At 44.3% G+C, this 21,642-nt stretch overlaps 1 protein-coding gene across 1 annotated transcript; it reads right to left on the reverse strand.

Annotated features, from left to right (window-relative positions):
• Nucleotides 1-7,936: 7,936 nt before the first annotated feature.
• On the reverse strand, nucleotides 7,937-16,884 carry LOC119316053 (disease resistance protein RGA5-like). Its single transcript, XM_037590444.1, has 4 exons — nucleotides 16,671-16,884; nucleotides 15,479-16,116; nucleotides 14,925-15,326; nucleotides 7,937-10,061 (listed from the first exon to the last, which is right to left on the reverse strand). Exons 2-4 carry the CDS (start codon nucleotides 15,898-15,900, stop codon nucleotides 8,132-8,134), a joined length of 2,754 nt encoding a protein of 917 aa, XP_037446341.1. The 5' UTR covers nucleotides 15,901-16,116; nucleotides 16,671-16,884; the 3' UTR covers nucleotides 7,937-8,131.
• Nucleotides 16,885-21,642: the final 4,758 nt, after the last annotated feature.

Here is a 21,642-nt window from a genome sequence, read left to right on the forward strand (position 1 = left end):
CTCCGGCGTGCTGGGGGTCGGCTTATATAGGCGGACGCGCCGCATACGCGTGGCCGCCGCGTGTACGCGTGGGGGGCGAGGGGACGCGCGTCGTCCGGTCTTCACTGCGCCGCCTGTGAGGCATCAATGGAGGCTGACCGGCGCGGCAGCTTTGGCATTGATTCGCCGCGGGAAACGAGGCGATGAGGACGACGAAGCGGCGAGAAGAGAGACGAGTCGCTGGCAAGGAGGGCCCCCGGCTCTTTCGCGCCAAAAACGATTCGGCCGGCGCCCCTCAGCGCGCCAGGTTCGGGTTGGGTCCGCCGGCACCAATTTTGGCCCGAGCCGGCGAAAACTGGGCCCTTGGGGGCGCGACTGGGCCGATTTTTTGGCGCCGGCGGCCGAAACGTCGCCTGAGGGGCCTTGTTGGGGCGCGGCTGGAGATGCTCCAATGAAGGGTAGTTAAATGTTTCCACGCGGTCCAAGACCGTTGTGGGATGAAACAAAAGGTAATGCGCTAAAGCTCCTTTTCTTTATTAATACTGATCTTTTTTAATCTTTTCGTTCTCCCTTAATTTGGTAACGCCTTTTTTCCTTGCATGTTGTATCTTAGATTGATAGAGTAATCTACCAATGTTCTATTTCGCGACTTCAAAATAAGATATTGTCATAATGATTTAATTCGTTTTGTCTTAGAGGTTTGTTTTCTTTCATTTTTTAGTTAACTTGGTTATCATGTGGAAAATTACGTGATTATGCTTGTGTTTTAGTTTAGGTGGATGCTTTTGCCTGGGTTCGGCTCAGGTGCAGGGGTCACCGCACCTATTATGGTGCAGGCCCAATCAGTGCTTGCCACATAAGCTTGTAGGCCCAGGCTACTAATTATTAATTCTTTTAATCCTTCTCTAATCCCGTTCGTTTCGGACGCTCCATTCTCTCTTCAATTCCACGATGAACTCCGCCGGGTTCACACAGCACACCACAGCATATGCTTGATCGTCAGCTTCCTTAACATGTCATCACCCCAACCTTTGAAACTAAAATGTGATCTATTTTTTTATGGACATGTGCTCAGAGCATGCAGGCACTCCTAAATGCCATCGACTTGAGTACACACCAAGGTTTTGGTTACCAGTCGAAATTTCAAGAATTCCCATGGTTACAGCATATTTCCGTGCACCTTGATAAATCCTCATACCGAGCAAAAAATACTATTTTTTGAAATTTGTGAATTTAAACGCTCCATTTGTAGTAAAGTGCGTAGGATCTAATTAATGCCATGAGAGTTGATTTTGATGTGTTTTGGCAGGTCTCTGGTTCGAACGTTCGTTCATTCATTTATTCGAATTTAAAATTCAACTATAAAATTGGTTCGAAATATTCTCGGTATTTCTCGGTATTTCCTGGTAACCGTGGTAACCACGTTTACCCGTCCCCCTCGGTAAAATTGCCTCATTCGGTAACCAAAATCTTGGTACACACTCCTCGATGCCATTGATCAAATGAGATCTATAACGTTGTTTTCTCATCGTGCCCAACTCCAACCGACCAGTACTTTTGAGCATCCGATGGGAAGATTCTTCAGCAGGTTAGCAAGCATGGCGAACGGTCCTCGAGCAGGCATTCACCATGGCCGATGGAGATTAGTTGTTGAATGGACAAGCAGAGATAAGAATTTGCAAGTTTGCAATAGCAGCAGTGAAGAGAGAATAATCGACAAGGAAATTGGAGAGAGAATGGAGATTCCGGAACAAACGGGATTATAGAGGAGGATTACGAGAACTAGCTAAGTGTCCGTGCGTTGCCACGGATTAACAAATATATATATACAAAGAGAAAATTCATGTGACATGAGAGTCAAAGGTCATTTCTATGGGATGATATCTCATGGTCATGATCTAGTAGATACATACATCTCGTCATTGTCTTTCTTCCACACTCCATGTCTGAGCTACCACGCGACATTCGACTTCCTTCTCCCACCATGCATGCTTTTATCTCCTATTTCTCCTACCTTTACCTTACACGACAGTACCAAGTTTCTTGTCCAACTATCATAATCTTCTCCGGTAGGGCACCCCCTTAGATTATTACTGACTTGTACATGTTGCAAATAAGATCAACGAAAATGGATACTAAATTTCTGATGAGAAATGAGAATTCAGGGCAATATCTTCCCAACACAATAATAATTCCAAGACAATCTTTTTATACCTTCTGTCAACATTGGGACACACATTCCACACAATAAGCATGCAATGATGTTGATACTTGATTAATTGTCATTATATGTCTACAGTAAAGATAACTTTACTCAAAACCGCCTATCTTAGCCAAATCAACAAATCTCTCTCATTAATGTAATTTTCTTTAGAAAACAAATAATAGATTCTTTCCTATCTTAGCCAAATCAACGGATCTCTTTCATTAATGCAATTTGCTTTAGCAAACAAATAATAGATTCTTTCCTACCTTAGCCAAATCAACGGATCTCTCCCATTAATGCAATTTGCTTTAGCAAACAAATAATAGATTCTTTCCTACCTTAGCCAAATCAATGGATCTCTCCCCGGTTCGCTGGGCGCGTTTCGGTGGGTGGGCGTGGGGGTGGGGGTAATTTGATGGAAATAAACCGGTTGAAAATAAACGGATCCTGTCTCACTCTTCACTTTATTTACAATAAACTTCAGAATAGCAATCTTGGCGAGTGATCTCGACGGGGTTCAATCGGCGTGGCGCACCGCTGATTCTTCCAGGAGTGGGTGCTGAGAGGAAGGATCCCAAACCTCCATTGTCAATCGGCCAGAGCTGCATCGTCCTTTGGATCAGAGCGTGGACGGGATCAAGACGGTAGGGTTTGAGGAATTTGTAGGACATGAGGGTTTATGGTTGGCAGCACGAGAACTCGCCCATATCTTGGCAGACGGCAGGCCCGAGGTGCGGTCGTGTTCATGCTTCGGGAGCTGCCACATGCTGTCCTCGCCGCCATCAACGACACCACCGCCATCGCCTGTTGCCACCACTTCAGCGCCACGAGCGTGGGACCGAGGGACGAAGGGAAGGGAAGGAAGTGAATTGACGTACCTATGTTTGGTATATATCACACGAGGAATCAAAACTGGATGCACGTGAAAGCATAGAGATGGGAGAGGAGGACAGAGGAAGGGAAGGGCAAGAGGAACCTGAGGATGTGCGATGAAGGAGCGATGCCAAAACATCACAAAGGGGGACCCGTAGCTCGTCACGTAGCGCGGCCGCCTCATTGTCGGCTGCCACCCCGCGCTACCGCCTCCGTGCGCAGGTTCCGTTCGTGGAGCGTGAGGAGCGCATGACCTGCCTTCACCGCGGCCTGGTCCTCCCCACTATCGTGAAGCTCGCCCGCATCGCCGCCCCAATTGCTCAGGATGACGGATGAAGATCCTGCAACAGCGACGTGGGTGAGGGATGCAGCCGACGATGGAGGGATGATTTTCGTGGCTAAACCCTCCCTATCAAAATAACTACTTAAAAAAGGCAAAGATCGATGCATTAGGAAAATTAGGATTTGGAATTGATTGTCATAAAACAAAATTTTATTAATTGATAACGTGCTATCGGTACATGCCCGTTTATAACGTGTCTAGATAGGAAACTTTGGAAAAGTTAGGAAAGTTTTTATTGTGAGGGTAAAAAAATCAATGTGAGGAGATATGGTGGTGGGATATGAGACGAAAATAAACCAGACGAAATATAACCAGACGAAAATAAACCGTGGACGCAATCCTACCAACTGCTCTATTAGGAGTAGAGATTAATAATGAATTGCCTGGGCCTACAAGCATACGTGGGACGCATTGATTGGGCCTGCGCCATAATAGGTGCGGTGACCCCTGCACCTGAACCAAACCCCTTTTGCCTGGTTGCTTCATAAATATGGCCATAATTTTTTGGCCCCTCTCAATTTTTTTTCCTGGGTCCGGCCCTTACTACTAACATTCAGGGTTCATCTATTTTGAGTAGGGATGTTCCAGTCAAAATGGTTTGTTTATGTGGTGCATGACATGTTGAAACTTTTCACTTGTACTGGTAGGCCTCGGCACGTTCGCATGACACGCCCGTGCAGTTTGGTCACACGCCCGTGCAGTTTGGTCACACAATTTGATCAGTGTTGAACTTCGAGGTTCAAATAAAAAAAACTGAGCGACTCCCTCTAGATAACTTGACCAGTGACTCTCTCCACCCGACCGCGACCACGTCGCCCCCGTAGGGACCGGCCGCGCCCCGCACCTCCCTCAGCGAGCTCCCCCCTCTCACCTATACCTCCCCGCCGATGTCGCCAGCGCCCGCCGCGAGCCTGGCCCGGGCGACGCTGGCGGCAGTGGCCCCTGGCCTTTCCCCTCCCGGGGTTCCTCCGGCGCAGTGCGGAGCGACTCCGGGCGGTGCCCCTAGGCGGCGGAGGTCCTGCATGGCGGCGGGTGCTCTTGGCGCGGGCGACAGCGGTCTCTGGGCGGCGGTGGCGAGGCGGCGCAGGCTGGTAGTGCCCGTCCAGCCCAGATATGAGCCCTTTGGGCCCCATCAGGGTCTAGGCGGGCCGGCGGTAGGGCGTGCCATCGGCGTGGCTCTCGGGAGGCGGTGGCAGTGCGTCGGGCTAGTGGAGGGTGGCGGCTAGGTTGCTGGCATGCAGCAGCGCGGTAGCCGGTGCTTTGCAGGCCTGATATGGGCCTAGCAGGGCCTGAGTGGCCTTGTCAGCAATCCGCGTCGGTGCTGGAGGCAGACGCCTCCGGCGTGACTGAGGTGGAGGCGGTTCCCTCCCGTGCGGCTTCGGTGCCTCCGCCCTTGCCTTTGGGCGCTCCTTGCCTCCGTTCTCTTGACCTTGTGGTGGTGTTCACGGTGGGGCGATGTGGATGAGTCCAAGACTATGGTGGCACGTGGTCGCGGGTGGCAAGCTGGTTGGATGGCTCCGGTTTGAGTGGGTGGCGGTGCTTGGGGCTGTGGGACAAATCCCTGCCGGTTCATCCGGCTCCGACGCGGTGACGCCTAGGGGTGCCACCATTCCTTCCTGAAGGGCGTCGATGCTACCCATCCCCCGCTCCCCTCCGCGTGTCGGGGGAAACCCTAGGAGATAACCGGGCAGCAGCGTCGTTGGCGTCGCATTTTCTTTTTGGAGGTGTTGCTTGGTATGCGGCGGTCCAGTGCCATGACGTGTGGTGGGACGCAGATGGAGGGCGCAGCAGTGGCGGATCATCCATTCTTGCCGAGTTGCTGTTGTTGGCATTTATTTCTTCTTCTTTTTCTTTCTGGGCTTGATGTGTTGTTCGCCTCAGTAGTTACCTTGTGATCGGTGTTCGTTGCTTTATAATATAAGGAGGGGGGAAACCCTATTTCGTCAATCAACATAAACTCGTAGGTAAATTAAGCTGAGAAACAAATTGTCGAGCAGGTGAAACTAAGATGACTTGTGATGTTGCAAAGTGCGTGCGTGCCACTGATATGGAAGTTGGATTGTCGATTTTGTTTATGCCATGATATTGTAAGCTCGGTCTATATATAAGACCATGAGAATATTGTTATGATCTTACAATGATCATGAATACTACTTAAAACATTATATTTTATTTAGCTATATGATTTATCTTCATACTTTTTAGTTAAAGTTTGAAATGCCATGATAGCTAGAATTGCTATGGTTATGGTTATGCCATGGTTTTGCTTTGCTTAGTGATATATATTATTTGGTTCCTGTGAGTACTTTCAAAGTAACCACTGTCGGATTGTTTCTTTTCTACGAGAGTTTCCCAGTCAGTTCCCTGTGTGGATTGGTGTCGTTTCAAGTCTGTGTTGCCCCCAGTTTGTCTTTTGCTGCCATTAACTCTGCTATAGTGCGTTCCATGGTGTTGTTGTAATAGTCCAGCCACAATGGCTTCATCAACCATTGTATTTCAGTTCTATGTGTATGATAAGTCTGTTAAGGCACGTGCTAGTATGATTCATGGGCTGACACATGGGACACATCAATTATGTGAACTAGACAATACCCCGCGCGTTGCTGCGGGAATATACAGTAATAAAGTTATCGAGAATAAAATTAGAACACATGCGAGCAATAGGTCTCCACAGTCTCATCATCTAACCTGTTAATAATTGCCGTTACTATTTACTTGGATTCCAATATGCACTTGTGTTTATTATAAAATCCATAATGAAAGCTAAGTGGAGGAGGTGAGAAACTGGTGTAACACGCACTGCAGTAGGATCATTTTGGCTCTTTCAGTCGGGTTTCGGCTGGAAGAAAGGCTGAATGTGACATTTTTTTTTCATTATAAGAAAATACTGAAGACAGAAAAAATCTCGAAGAACAGAGTACAGAACCCGTCGTTGTACTGGGAAGTTCGCCGCTGTTGCCGCGAATCCATGATGAACACACAGGAGCAGGACATCCTACTCATATGCAGGTGTAGCCTTGCACGTTGCTCATCGTCCCCAGATACATCACCTCTACCTGTTCGACCAAACAAAAAAAATTAATCGGTCATCACCGAACCAATGAACCAACCTACGATCTCTGTGGCACCGAAGAAGGGCGACGTACCAACAAATCATGATGCACCTGGATGCCGTTGTTCTCGAGGCTGAGGTACTTGAGGACGACCTGCTGCATGCGGCGCGAGGCCCTGGCGGAGGCTGCCGTCAACGCAATCCTTGTAGATGGGCCGAAGCCGACCTCATCGAGGAACCTGGAGGTGGATTGTGACGGTCTTGAGCTCGTACAGGGTGAAGGAGTCCATGCTCGTCATCGCCAGCGTCCGTCACAGATCCTCGAAGGAGAGCGACCGCAGGTTCTTCACCGTGCGCCGCCGCCGCGCCGGCCCCTGCTAGGCCGCACCTCCTGCTCCGTCGCCGCCGCCGGGCACGCAAGCAGGTGCCTACATGTTTCGTTGTCGACCGAGGTCCTGTATTTTTCAAAGTATGCACGCATTCGTGTTAAGATGAATTGTATTTTTAAGAATTGTACACATATTTTGTAAAATGTTCATATATTCTTCAGACTGAAAAATATGTAAAAGTTACTAAAATTTAAGAGAAAAAAGTTTTCATGTAGGTCTAGAAAATGTCCTGTATTTTACCCCAAGAATAAAATAAAATAAAATAAAAAGGTTAAAAGATTGGAAGAAGAAAAAAATAAAAGGAAAACCAAAAATTAAAAAGAAACAGGAGTGAGCGCGCGCTATACCTCGTAATAAGCCAGGTATGGCTTTTGCGGTCCCTTTTGGTTCAAAAGCATTTTTTTTTGAGAAAACTTCTGATCTATTCATCTTTAATCATGGCGGTAGAACGAACACAAGACATAGAAAAAATTACATGCAGATCCATAGACCACGTAGCAACAACTACAAACACTGAAGCGAGCCAAAGGCACGCCATCATCATTGCTCCTCCCTCACCGGAGCCGGACAACACTTATTGTAATAGACAGCCGGGAAGTCGGCGTACTAAGGCCCCATAGGACCCAGGGGCGGACGTACATTGAGGTGAGTGGGGGCCCTGGCCCCCACTCAAAATTTGAAACTCTAGTGATATTGGCTTGTGTTTTTTAAAAAATATGCTTAAATTCTTTGAATTTTGAAAGAATATGCCCCCACTCAAATACTTTGCCCCCAGTCAAAATACTCTCTAGGTCCGCCACTGATAGGACCAATGCAACAGAACAACAACCACCGCCGATGAACACTTCTGGACAAGCGGGAAGGACCACTTGTGTTGAGCACAAGTGCGGCTATGGCTAACATCATGACTGTCAAGATCCACGTACGTCGTCCAAGAGCTGATGTGGTGCACCATGGCAGGCGGACGACACGGCCATCTCCAACAGAAGGGAAGCGACATGTTACAAGAGCATTTGCTGGGAAGACATGCACAAGCCCGAAAAAACGAACAATAACAACGCATCCAGTATCCTTATCGTAACCAGGAACACCCGTAGTCAATTCAATCTTACTGGGAGGTCTTAATAACAAGGGAAATAACAGTAGAAGATCACGGTTACAACATCAATTATTCGCCACATCAATGCACTAATCTACGGGTCCCAGCCTAGGAGGACTGAAATGCAAACGAGTAAATGGGCAAGAGTTTCTTCACATGTACTAGCAATCGGATGCAACATGTGTATCCATCACTCATCTGGTAACATGTCCTTTTCACACAATTTACGTATTTCCAACGCAGGATGGTTCGGGTTTGCCTCGACCATGCTCTTCAAACCATGCTCCAGAGCCTCCACATCCGCGGCCTTCGCTCCCAAGCAGAATATATCAACATGGAGGCTACCAAGGCTGGCGAGGTGTTGGATACCAAAATCAAAATCATTACCACAGTCTTTCAACTTGCGCACGTGAACAAGGAGTTGAAGCACCTTGAGACTCGGCATAGAGCCCGCTTCAAACTTCAACCCATTAAACCATTTGAGTACAAACATCTGTAACTGTTGAAATCCCTCACTCCTGATGATTATGCTGATGGGATCTTCACTGTCTAACGCCAACTGAAATTTGACCAGGGTAGATATGGTTCCAAACATCTCAATATCCTGTTGCTCTATCTTCCCACGCACGATTCTCAATTTTTGCAGGTTGGCGAGTGAAAGCAGCCACTTGGCAAACAAACGGGTTTCTCTATGCCAGAGACAAATGCTTTGGACACAATTGAGACTGGGGAAGCACATATCTCTTATGAAGCCATCCTCTACTCCCCACTCAAATGTAATAGACAGCTTGCGAAGGTTGCAGTTATCCAACTCAAAGAGGGAGGATACTATACATTTTTCCTCATAGCTTGCAAATCTGCTTGACCTCAACAAAATTTTCAGCTTCATTAGATTTATTAGTTTGCCAAGCTCTTCTACAAATTTCGGTGATTGAATAAAGGGGTTTATTTCCCAAAGCTCTTGCAAGTTCTCCATGTTTCCAAACGCATCCGGCAATTTGGTGCTATTTCCAACAGACAGACGAGCCAGGCGTTTTAGCCGACTAACTGATTCAGGTAGCACAGAAAGATTGGGATCCGTAATAAGTGTCTCTAGATACTCCAAGTCTCCAATTTGTTTAGGAAGCTCAATTACACAACCTCTGATGTTCAAGTATCTCAACTGAATAAGTCTCCCAATATCTTCGACATGATATGCCAATTGTTCACACCGTCTTAGGTCCAGCACACGCAGAGCTTCTGACTTCACAAGGGAAGGCAACTGGTTGGTAGGCCGAAAGGCACCAAGTGATCGAGCATGTGATAAATCCAATTGCTCGATAATTTCTGGATCTTCATTTCCCATCAGAGAGATTCGACGAATTCTGCGATCTGACTTTGCTTTTTTGCTTAACAAAGTACAAAAGTTCTCTTTGTCAGACATGTAAATGAGGAAATCAAGGACGGTGTCATGGACTCGGCAGCTTGATGCCTTACCATTATATTTTACTTCCACCGGCTGTATTAAACATCTGTTAATAAGCTCATGGAAGTACGTATTTCCCAATTCAACAAGATCTTCTCTGTCTTTGCCACGGATAAGACCCTCAGAAATCCATCTGTGTACTAACCGCTTCCTTTCAACCTCATAATCTTCAGGAAACATAGTAAGGTATAGTAGGCAACTTCTTAGGTGGAACGGAAGGTCGAAATAGCTCAGAGATAAAATGTATTTCATAGCCTCTATATCAGAACTTTTGCCTTCAACAGAGGTAATAGAACTCCGAACCTGATTCCACTCCTGTTCTGTTTTCCCAGTTGCCAATAAGCTAGATATGGCAGTGATAGCCAGTGGCAAACCAGCACACTTTCTCAAAATATCTTTTGAGACTTCTTTCAAGCTAGAAGGACAACTTTCTTCATCACCAAATATTCTCTTGAAAAATAACTTTGCTGAGTCAGCATCACTAAGTGGTTTGATCTTGTAGACAAGATCTCTGTCACAAGAGCAGCATGCATTTGCTATATCATTATTACGTGTTGTGCTCATTACTCTACTGCCAAGACCGCTCTTGACAAAAGCACATTCCAAAAATTTCCATGTTTGTGCATCCCATATATCATCAATTACGATCAAATACCTGCAGTATAATTTTGTTAAAATAATAAATTAAATAATATGTATGTAATGTAAGAGTATCGGAGGACCACTGGATATTCAAAGTATTTAGCTAGGTACAGAGGTTATGTATGACTGGGGATGGGTTCATCAGTTAATCTTAGTACAGAAACGACAACAATTTCTAACAAATTTGTATGGGAGTTACATAAATAGTCTCCCTATTGTAGTATGAACCAAAACAAAGTGCACAACCTTTGTACTGTATCAGTATTAAGTAGATGTGACTTTTGAGTGTTTTTTTTTCTACTAGCCGAATATGGTATTTGAAACCACACCAGCCAAATGTGCAGTTAGAGTAAAATGCAAATGCAGAAATATTAGTGCCAAATGAGATATGAGCATCCAAGTCTAGATAGGAATCCCATCGCAGGAGGAAGTCCTGATGTGAATAAAAGTAAGAACCACAGCCTCCTTGGTACATCGACAAATAATTCATACAGTATGCAAGTTGTCTTACGGCTCAATCAATTCTTGGAGAGAAAATGCGAGAAATTAGGTGATATACGCTTGCAGCAATTAAGCCAAAGAGAAGATTGCGTGCATGTGATGGTGGAGATATTAACAATTTAGTAAGACAACGTCACACGCCTGAAGTGCTCAAGCATGATGCAGCAAATGGTATGACTGGAAATAACATTTAAACGTTGAATATGATTAAAAAATATCATAAATCTAGAAGAAAAATCTTAGATTAATTAACAAAAGACACTGCTAGGAAATAACTTATAGGTAGAGGCTTAAAAGTAGTGTGGGGTAATGGGCCGGCGCCACGTAAGCCCATAGTAGTAGCGCGGGCATGACAACCCGCGCTACTGATGTGTGGACCCCACCATACCCACCGGGGCTGCCTATAGTAGCAGCGGTGTCCATGGACCCCTCGCTACTGCTAAAAAGATAGCAGTAGCGCCGGTTGTCTTCCCCGCGCTACTACTAAGCTGACCTTGTTCCCGAACGGCCGTCTGTTTCCTCATCTCATCAGTCACTCTCCTCCCTCTCTCTCGCGCTCCGCGACCATGACCAGCCATCGTCGCTACCCGCCGCCGCCACCGCTCCCTCCTCCCTCGGTAGCTCTCCCTCCCTCCCTCCCTCCCTCCCTCCTCCCTCTGTTCTTCCACTAAATTGGTAGGATGGTAGATAGGTTGAATGGTAGTAGGCAGTAGTGTGGTAGGTAGGTAGAATGGTAGAATTTGCTTGTAGAATGTAGGTTTTTTGAACAGAATAGAAACTTTAGGTTTTCAAAACAGAATGTAGGTATTTTGAATAGAACAAAATAGGAAATATAGGTAGAATGCGGGTTTTTCGAATAGAATAGATAGGTAGAATGGTAGTAGGCAGTAGTGTGAATTTTATTGTATAATACAGATAGGTAGAATGGTCTTTTGAATAGAATAGAAAACTAGTAATCGAATAGATTTTCTGAATATAAAAATGTTTTAGGTTTCGTATAAAAATGTTTTAGGTTTCGAATAAAATATTTTTAGGTATTTTTGTTGACCAAATACCTTTAAATATTTTAGGTATCAAATAAAATATACAAATGTTGTTTCCAATTTATTACAAATTATTTTATGTCATTCTCACTTTGTCATCAAAGAATGCTATATGAGATTTGATGATCGAAATTCGTATCTTAATTTCATATTTTGTTTTGAAGCAGAGAAACTAGTGTGAAGAAGCGAGGAGGTGCACGAAGAAGGATAACCAGAACCTCAAGAACAACCTACAGAAGACCACTGAGGTATATATATTTCTGATTTAAAGATGAAGAGCTTGTACTTGATCAACAATGAGTATGATTTTTGACATTTGTTGATGTGTAGAAGATGGATATTCGACATGTATTGGTTGTTCCTTTGGACATGTGTATGATTTTGCAGGGAACACCTCCGAGTGGCCTATGTTATGCTGGAATGTTGATCATATCCGTTCCGGCAAATTTCAGACGCTCGATATGTCCTATTTTAGGAAAGGTCATGCTTAAATTTTTCGTGAATTTCATCATGACCTGTGCTATAAAAGTAGGAATATCGAGTGCTCGTGATTTGCCGGAACAAGAAAAGCGACATTCCGGCAAACATATGTCATTTTATGCCATTGCTCCATACATGTAAGGGGTTGATTTTCAGTGTATTGGGGCTCCTTGCTCCATATATGAGAGAGGAAGAATCCCGAGTGTTGTATTGGGGTCGGTGGGGTCATTTATCCTTCTTCTCCTTGTGCTAGACCTTTGTAATGCACTATGGGAAGGAGGAGTAATGACCATCACTGACAGTCGAAATATCAGAGAGGAAGAATCCCGACTGTTGTCGTGGGGGTCGCTTCTCTTTCTTTCCAAGGTGCTAGACATTTTGGTGTAATGCACTTTGGAAAGAAAGGAGGAGAGACCATCACTGACTATCACAATATCAGAGAGGGAGTGCTCACCATATACACCACGTGAAATGAGAGTTTTTCAAGGAAGACTCGACGCACCGAAAGTCAACCAGTGCTGAATAGTGATCTGTGCGTTGAGTTCCTGGTAATTGCCATCGATTTTTAATCTTTAAATTATCAACATAGGAAATTTCTGACGACGATAGGATCCCTGAGTGTGAATACTACAGCGACGACCGGGGTATATGTGACAGGCCTCACCTAGAAAACGATAGGTGCTTCACCATCAAACTAGACGAGATCTTTGAAGTTTTTACGGTACGTAACGATGACATGTTTTTTTTGTAATTAAGCATGACTTGTGCTTTTTTGCTTCAACCTGTAATTTCTGTTTTTTACAATTCGACTAGTGCATCCCCTAACATGCAAGACCATATGTCTTGGATTATCTCGGTTTTGAAGATCATGAGAGTATGGAGACAAAGACAGCTCACCTGAGGACGAAGCATGGTTTCGCCTTTGAGGTTAAGCTATACAATGTGGTAAACCACACCCATTTGGGTTGCTCTAATTGGACGGGACTATGCAAGGCATATGGATTTAATGAGGATATTAAAATAACTTTTGATATTTGTCCTGAAGATGATATTGAAGATTATATCGACATTTGAGTCGTTGTGGATATGCCTCCAGTTCTACCTCTATGTCAGTTAGTCAAAACAATTTGTTAAGTAATTTATATTGTTTATTTAAAAATAGTTGACAATTTATTTTCATTCTACAAGAAATATATGGAAGGTAGTAGACAATACCTACTAAAGTTATGGCTCCGAACTGAATTGGAAGGAGAAAAATTATCTTATATCACTTCTTAATGATGTTGAGACTTTCAACATCACTTATGAAAGTAGCCCACATTATGGTCAATACGTGCCACTAGTCCACATGCTGAACTATGCTTACATTCATGGAGATAGCCTGGTAAGTTTTTTTTTACTATTGTGTCACTAGTCCATCTTTTTCATACACATTTTTCTTAAGCTAAACTATTGCTAACTATGTTACCATTATGTTCTTCAACAGAAGCTCCCAAAGGATTGTGTGCCTAATCTGATGTATATCAAAGGTGACATGGATATTGATAGCTTAGGACCAAATTTGCCTAGGGCTTTCTACTGTCCATATTCGATTTCTCGAAGAGATGAAGACATTAGAATCAAATGATTGAGAAAATTAATGAATGCGCGCAGGGAACTACTTGGAGGCAAGATGGTGAGCAGCCCACGAATTGGAGACAGGTGGATCTCTATTCTCCATAATGGAGATGGAGGGGTTCTCCTGTTTTATGCTATTTTACCTAGCAGAGAGGAGTACGTTCTAGCTAATAGTTATCATGTGCTAAGAACAATTAGCTAGTGTTGGTTATGACTATGAGGACGATGAATATTTGTTATTATGATGATGATGATGATGAGTTATGTGCTAGAACGTTCTAGAATGATGAGTTCTTATATGATGATGATGATGATGAAGAGTTGTTGTTGTTATTATGATGATGAGTTCTTATATGACTATGATGATGATGATGATGATGATGATGAGTTGTTATTATGATCATGATGAGTTATTATATCATTCGGTGGATGAAAAGCGGATTAGATTGAAGGATGGATCGTCCTGCTAATCCATGTTGGTCACCTTGAATCCATCCACTTAAATCTAATCCGCGTTTCTTTCACCCACTGGTATAATAATTCATCATGATACAACAATCTCTTAATTGCTATTGTATTAAAATTTGTATAATGGTGTATAAATACAGTAAAACAAAAGAAATGAAATACAGACGAATTGTAGTAGCGTGGGGTAGAAGCCCACACTGCTAGTACTTAGCAATAGTGCTGGTCCAATCCAACACTACTAATATTTGACTTAGTAGTAGCGAGGGCTCAGACCAGTGCTACTGCTAAAAGTTACCTGTAGCACCCTAGCCTTAGCGCGAGACCCTGCCGCTATTGCTAGGTAAAAAACTCGCGCTAATATCTAGGGTTTTCCCTAGTAATGAGAGATACACATGATGTAATGTAGAAAAGCAAGTTTTTGAAGATTTGAGAATTAAATTTGGAGGCATTCGATAAATTGCGTCAGTATTTCCCATCGAATAGCTTGGCAAACGACAACTGGCAAGGGAAAATAGTTGAAGCCCGAAAATAGAGACATACCAATATGTCAATATATAAACCATGTGCAGGTTGAAAATAGCGCCTATATTCAAATCATTTAGTCGTTAGCGCAACTATGAATATCATCTTGCAATTTATAGTTTTGAAAGATTATAAAAGTAGTAGTTGCATATAGATACTAGGACACACCCAACGACAAATCTAAGCAAGAGTTGAATAATTTTTCTCAGAATGTTATGCAACCACTAGCTGTACTAGTTACATACCTTTTATTTTCTAGAAATTTTCTGATTTGCTCAATTAGGAGTGTTGGATCCCCTGCTCCAGCATGATATTGATCTTGGTTGCGCAATTGGGAAAATATAGAACTCAAGATCTTCGACATATCAGGGCTTCGTGAGATCGGCACAAATGCTCGACAATCAAAGTTTGCTCCAATCTTGTTATAAACCTGTCTAGCAAGGGTCGTCTTACCTAGCCCCCCAGTTCCAACAATAGAGACAACCTTGAGCTGATATGCTGATTCTCCTTTCTCGTCAGTTAGCAACTTCACAAGGTCATCTCTCGGGGCATCGATGCCAACAAGCTCTGTTGTATCTTTAAATACCGCACAAAGTCGTGGGTCAACCTTTTCATTTCTAGGCTTGGAAGACTCGTCGATCTTGTACCTTCAGTGGGGGATCAAGAAATTGGATATAAGCAAAAGCAAGTGACAAAATTTAAGGCAGATACCAGAGAGCCACTAATGGAAAAACAAGGTCTTGAAAGACAAAGGAACTTGATACAAAATTCTGGGGCATGATGATAAACCATTCTTTACCTTGCATGCCTCTCGGCCAGCTCCTTGACTTGGCTCTTGATGTCTTTGACATCCTTGGCGATCTTATGGCGAGTCTTGATGTCTGCTATCTTTTTCATGCATTTGTTAAGAAGTTCCTTGAAGCTTTCTGACTGAGAACTGGACTCATGGTTGACAAGTAACATAAACTTGTCAATTTTGTCCTCAATGTCATAGGACAGCTCCCGCACATCGTCAGCATGAAGCTGGGATTGGGGGTTAGGTTCCTCCATATCTGCCATCCTGAGGAGAAATGCTGCCATGGCCTCGAGCTCTCTCTTGAGGAACTTGATGTCATCACGAACACCCTTTAGCAGCTTGTACTCATTGTTCAAGATGGTTCCCAACTTCCCCAGGAGGGAATTCATCGTTCCTGTAGCTGCACTCACCAGAAATCTTTCCATGGTTGGTTCTCACTCTCCGACACAGAGTCGTCTCCGCCTAGCTAGCCAGCAAGGAGAGAAGAGGTTGCAGAAGCAAAAGTGCTCAGTAATTGACAGAGAGAGTGTGCATCCTTTGTTTCAGCGGCTTCAATCCACATAAAGACACAAGCAGAGACCAAGTACTGCCCAAGCTGGTTGGTCCTTGCTCAAGCTCCCAGATACTTAAAATTCATGTGCCTGCAGAACAACCACATGTCACAACTCCAAAATGAGATATCCTGGCCTAAGCTAGCGTTGCACACCAAAAAGGAAATTTGACCCTTGTTTTTTTTTCTTAGCTTATGAGAGAAGACAGTTATGCTAATAACATTCAGGATTCATCTACAGGCTGGCCTTGTAGTAAAAGATTACATAGTGCGCTGGTCCTGAAAATACAAAACAGAAATGGCAAGGCAGACAGTCACAACCACATAAATCTACAACATATTTTGACCATTTTCTCCCCAGCTCAGTCTGGACTCTGTAATACATCGCAACCTTTTCACGGGAGAGTACAGCATAATTTCAACATAAACATTTGAGAGCACTCTCGCAAGGACCTTTAATGTTCTGTTGCAACATGTCCTTGGCATCGATATGTATACTCCTAATAGCATATGTGCAGTACAGGTAGACAACCAGGGCGTACGCATTGAGCTTGAAATCCATCATGTTCGCCCCAGATTCAACCACATGAAGATGCAAAAACTAATTGCAGCAAGGTTGTCAGTAAAAGAATGGACTGGACTAACCATCCGCGTCATCGCCTTCCTTGATGTGCTCCACCGATTCCATCTGCCAGCTGCTTGTGATCTTCCTGTTCTCCTCCGGTGGTGAGGGTTTGGAGACGGCAGCGTGGGGGTACTGGCGGTGACGGAAGAGGGGAAAGACGAGAGGGAGTGGGAGTGAAGACTGGGAGTGAGAGTGAGAGTGAGCGCTCAATAATTGAGAGCAGAGCGCAGTGCTGACCCCTCCCTCCTCTGCATTATGTTCACATGTGCTTTGCAGTGCAGCCTTTAATACGGATATTTTTTCTTCCAAACAACAACTTCGTCCAGTGAATATTAATTGATTAACCCCATGTGAACAAAATGGAAAATTAATCCCCTTTCTTTTTCTCTATGCTCAAAAAAGTGCAAAGGCAGTTGCAGTAACCTGTCTACTCTATATATATGAATGAAAGACATACACAAGCTGTATACATTTGTACACTGGCAATACCAGAAAATGCATGAAACTAATATTACTACTGAGGGAACACTCGCTGTTCATCATCACTGTCCTCTCTACGAAACAATCACTACTCATCAATAATTTCACTGCTACAACGGTGAGCCTGCTTCCCAAGAATCATGTGAACCTGCCGTGCTGAGTGCTGCTGACCCCTCTTTCCTGCGCACCCTGCAACCATTGTCAAAAATAACCTTGGTGAAAAATAACAATGATGACTCGAGGAACGAGGAAAAAGATCAATAACGGAGTGCGAATGGAGACTAGGAGTGGAGCACTCAATAATTGAGAGACACATCCACCCTCCTCTGCATTCTGTTCACATGTGACCCTCCCCTGCCGACAGATTGCTGGCTGTACAAAATAGTGCAGGAGGTACCAATCATCCCCCCACTTGGGAAATTTTGTTTTACGTCCTTGCTATCTTTTCTTCTTTACAGATATATGAAGTTTCAACGAAGCTGTGGTTGTCAGGCTATGCATTTGCACACAGATTAAGGATGAAGTTCAGGAGACAAAACTTAATACTAATCAACGAAAAGTAGCCCGCGCCGTCAGAAAAGCACAAACTAAGCTCAATGTACACAGACCAATGAGAAACTTACACTGATTATATAGTGATTACCTTGTCAAACTCTGTCGCAGCTGCTCATAAGTTTCATCACCAGAGATGCAATTAATTGAAGGGAAGCACACGCAGCAGTCCAGCCAACCCGATGTAAATCGCCAGCTCAAGGTACATGAAATAATGACAAACAGGACAGCGTAATATAATCATGTCCAGCGGATGTACCTTGTAAATTTGAGCTTTATCTTGAGTCCTGGAGAATTGAGGCAGACAACCTTCAACTATTTCACTGTGTGACTAAAGTGAGACTGACTGATTGAGGGAACACTGCCTGTTCACATTGTCCTCTTTACCAAGCAATCACCACTCATCAATAATTTTACTGCTACGGTGAGCCCTCCTTCCTAGAAATCATGTGACCGTCCTGCTTTGCTGAGTGCTTTGCCGACCCCTCTTTTCTGGGCGCCTTCAAAGCTATTGTCAAGCACAAAAACACACAAGAATGAGATATCCTATGCGATATGCTGAACAACACACATCATGACTCAAAAATGAGATATCCTATGCGATATGCTGAAGAAACGGGAAGAAGGAATTCTTACGTGTGAGGGAAAACCTTGTAACAGTCAGGGTTGGCTATCAGTTTGTTACAGCTTAGAAGTTCATCAAAATGGCTTATTTGTCTTCTGTATAAAATAATTCAGTTATTTTCCAAGCAATTCATGAGGTTTGGCTAATTTATATGCTCAAAACATGGGTATGCTACCAAACAACACAACAGGAGGGAAATAACAGTGATGACCAGTCAACCATAATCACCCCATACTCAGTTTCTCTGATTTTAGACTTGAAAAATGAAACGGTACAAAGCAGACACTAACAAACCCTAACCAAATTGCATCGATGGAAACTCTTAACTCTGTTCTCTGTTGCTCATAAAGTTGCATCAGGAATGACTTAGCAACCCTAGCCATGAAAGCAATAAAGAAAGCTGAACCAAAAGAAGAGGAAAGGAACCAGAGTCGAGGCGAGACCGAGAAACTAATAAGCCTGGTTAACCAAATCGCCAGGGAAAACAGCTAGCTAGCTTCACTTGGGGCTCCGAGAATGGAATTATGCAATGTACAAACTGAAAAGTGAAAACAGAGAAGTTCACATGCTTTGCACAAGGGAGAAGCAGAGAACACCTTGATAATTTTGGTTCATGACAGAGCCTACACGAGCAGCAGAATCAATTTCATTATCTTTTGACGACTTTACAATGCTGATGAAAGCATGGATTTTCGACACCAAATAAGAAACAAGCATGTGTTGTTGCTGAAGAAAGTGCGGCAGTTCATGTTTTCATAAACATGTCTAACAGAACAGGTATCAAATGGATATATTCATGCATAGTCGTTTGAGCATCCCCAACAGCCGCCCAACATGGGGCCAACGCGGGGCGCGCTAAAAAGCGTTTGCAGCACGCTGATCGCCAGTTTTTGCGCGGCAAGGAGCGCTTGCTCCAGCGGCTGCTGAAAAGTTTAGCGCGCGCAAGCCGCTCCAACAGCTGATGCAAAAAAACTGCGCACGCGCTCTCGCACAAACAACATATGCACTTCAAACACAACCAAGAAGATCGAACACAAACAAAATAAATCAACAATAAATAGTTTAATTTTATTATTATAACTCAAACAAATAGTTTATCTTGCAGTAGAATAAATAGTTCAACAATACAACATCAAACATACAACTCATGATGCTCTTTGTCGGCCATTCCATGCCCACCACTCCTCGACGAGATCCTTCTGAAGATCATCATGCGTTTTGGCACGTCGAATGGCATGATAGGAGGCAACAAAACGGGCCACCCTGGCAGCCCTCCGCCGCACTCGCAAGGGATGTCCCAAGAGCTCATATTGAGAGTAGTCTAAATCTTGTCCACGCTCATTCTCAATGATCATGTTGTGCATGATCACACAAGCATGCATGATGTACCAAAGCATCTTTTGATACCAAAATCTAGCCGGTCCTCTCACAATGGCAAATTGGGCTTGCAAAACCCCAAAAGCTCTGTCCACATCTTTTCTAGCCGCCGCCTGAGCATTGTCGAAATCAAGATTTTTCTTACCTTTCGGTTTTTTCAGCGGCGTCACAAATGTGCCACTTTGGGTAGATAACGTCTGCAAGATAGTAGCCATAGTTGTATGTATGGCCATTTGCTACAAACTGAACCGGTGGCAGTTCACCATTTGCAATCTTATTCATCAGGGGTGACCGATTAACAACGTTGATGTCATTCAAAGATCCAGACATTCCAAAAAAATCATGCCAAATCCAAGTCTCTTGATCGGCCACCGCTTCAAGGATTATAGTGGAACCCTTCTGTTGGCCGTGGAATTGCCCATGCCATACCTTAAGACAGTTCTTCCAACTCCAATGCATGCCTATTGAGCCAAGTATACCTGGGAACCGCGAGCTTTGTTCATCTCCAAAAGCCTTGCGGCATCTTCATCATTGGGAGATCTCAAATACTCCTGGCCAAACACTTGCACAATTCCGACTGCAAAGCGCTTGACACACATGATGGCTTGACTTTCACCCATGACCAAGTGGTCATCAACTAGATCAGCCGGAATATCGTATGCCAACATAAGAAAAGCGGTTGTCACCTTCTAAAAGGTGCTATGCCCGAGCTCTCCGGCGGCATTCCTCCTTTGCTGAAAAAATCGATCATGGCTCGCTAGTTTCCCTGCAATGCGCCTGAACAACTCGGTGCTCAACCTAAACTGATGCCTGAAGTAACTCGGGGTACACGGGATTCTCCACAAAAATGTGCCTCATCAATCTATTGTGGGCATGGATCCAATCCCTCTAAATTTTCTGCCAACCCATAACCAAACCACCGTGCTTCGGTTTTTTATTGATGTGCATAGCTAGGATCATTGCAAGATCCTCCTCCTCTTCAATATCAAATTTTTCTTCAGAAGAATCATATGATGAACTCATCTACAATGTTCAATTTAAACTAGGCTATAAAAACTATGCACCAACTTCCTGTAAAAAATGTGAAGTTGAAGCAATACATAACTTGTAAGAGTTTTGTCGAACACCTTGTGGGCGCCGAGCGGCAGTGGGCGGCCAGGCGCCTTTCGTCGGAGGAATGGCCCGCGCGAGCGGCGGCGCGGGCATAGGCCGGGGAAGCGCCGGAATGGTCGCCGGAACAAACGGGGTGGCGCGGGCAGCGGCACCAGCGCCTGGGTCAGGGTAGGTGGAAGTCGCGAGCGGCCGCTCGAGTCTGCGGCGCGCGGAGGCGGGGCAACAAATAAACGGCGCGCGGCAACGTTCCGGGCCGCGTGCTGAAATCTTTATGCTGCGTGCGCAGTTATTGCGCCTCCGCTGGAGCTCCCGGAGCGGTTGCGCGCGCGCGAAAAACGCGAATTTTGCAGCGCGGCGCTTATATAGCGCGGCTGTTGGAGATGCTCTTACCATGAGGAATTGTGAAGCACTCATGTACTACAAATTTTCAACTTAGATCCAAAATATCTCTGAAAAAGGGCACATATGAGCTATAACAATTACGAGGATCCCAGCTATCTAGTGAATAAGAGAACAGCTAGCTAGCTCCACTTGGGACTCCGAGAATGGAATTATGCAATGTACAAACTGAAAAGTAAAAACAGAGAAGTTCACATGCTTTGCACAAGGGAGGAGCAGAGAACACCATGATAATTTTGGTTCATGACAGAGCCTACACGAGCAGCAGAATCAATTTGATTATCTTTTGACGACTTTACAATGCTGACGAAAGCATGGGTTTTCGACACCAAATAAGAAACAAGCATATGTTGTTGCTGAAGAAAGCTCGGCAGTTCATGTTTTCATAAACATGTCTGGCCGAACAGGAATCAAATGGATATATTCATGCATAGACCTTACCATGG

Source organism: Triticum dicoccoides, chromosome 1B (genome assembly GCF_002162155.2).
Source record: "Triticum dicoccoides isolate Atlit2015 ecotype Zavitan chromosome 1B, WEW_v2.0, whole genome shotgun sequence".
NCBI classification, from domain to species: domain Eukaryota; kingdom Viridiplantae; phylum Streptophyta; class Magnoliopsida; order Poales; family Poaceae; genus Triticum; species Triticum dicoccoides.

Bases quoted from the DNA above. Each gene is read 5' to 3' on its own strand.
- LOC119316053 (XM_037590444.1), bottom strand. From the start codon at position 15,900: ATGGAAAGATTTCTGGTGAGTGCAGCTACAGGAACGATGAATTCCCTC. The intron at 15,327-15,478 runs GTAAAGAATGGT...CCCCCACTGAAG, and splicing joins CTGGCCGAGAGGCATGCAAG to GTACAAGATCGACGAGTCTT. The intron at 10,062-14,924 runs GTATGTAACTAG...ATTATACTGCAG, and splicing joins AAATTTCTAGAAAATAAAAG to GTATTTGATCGTAATTGATG.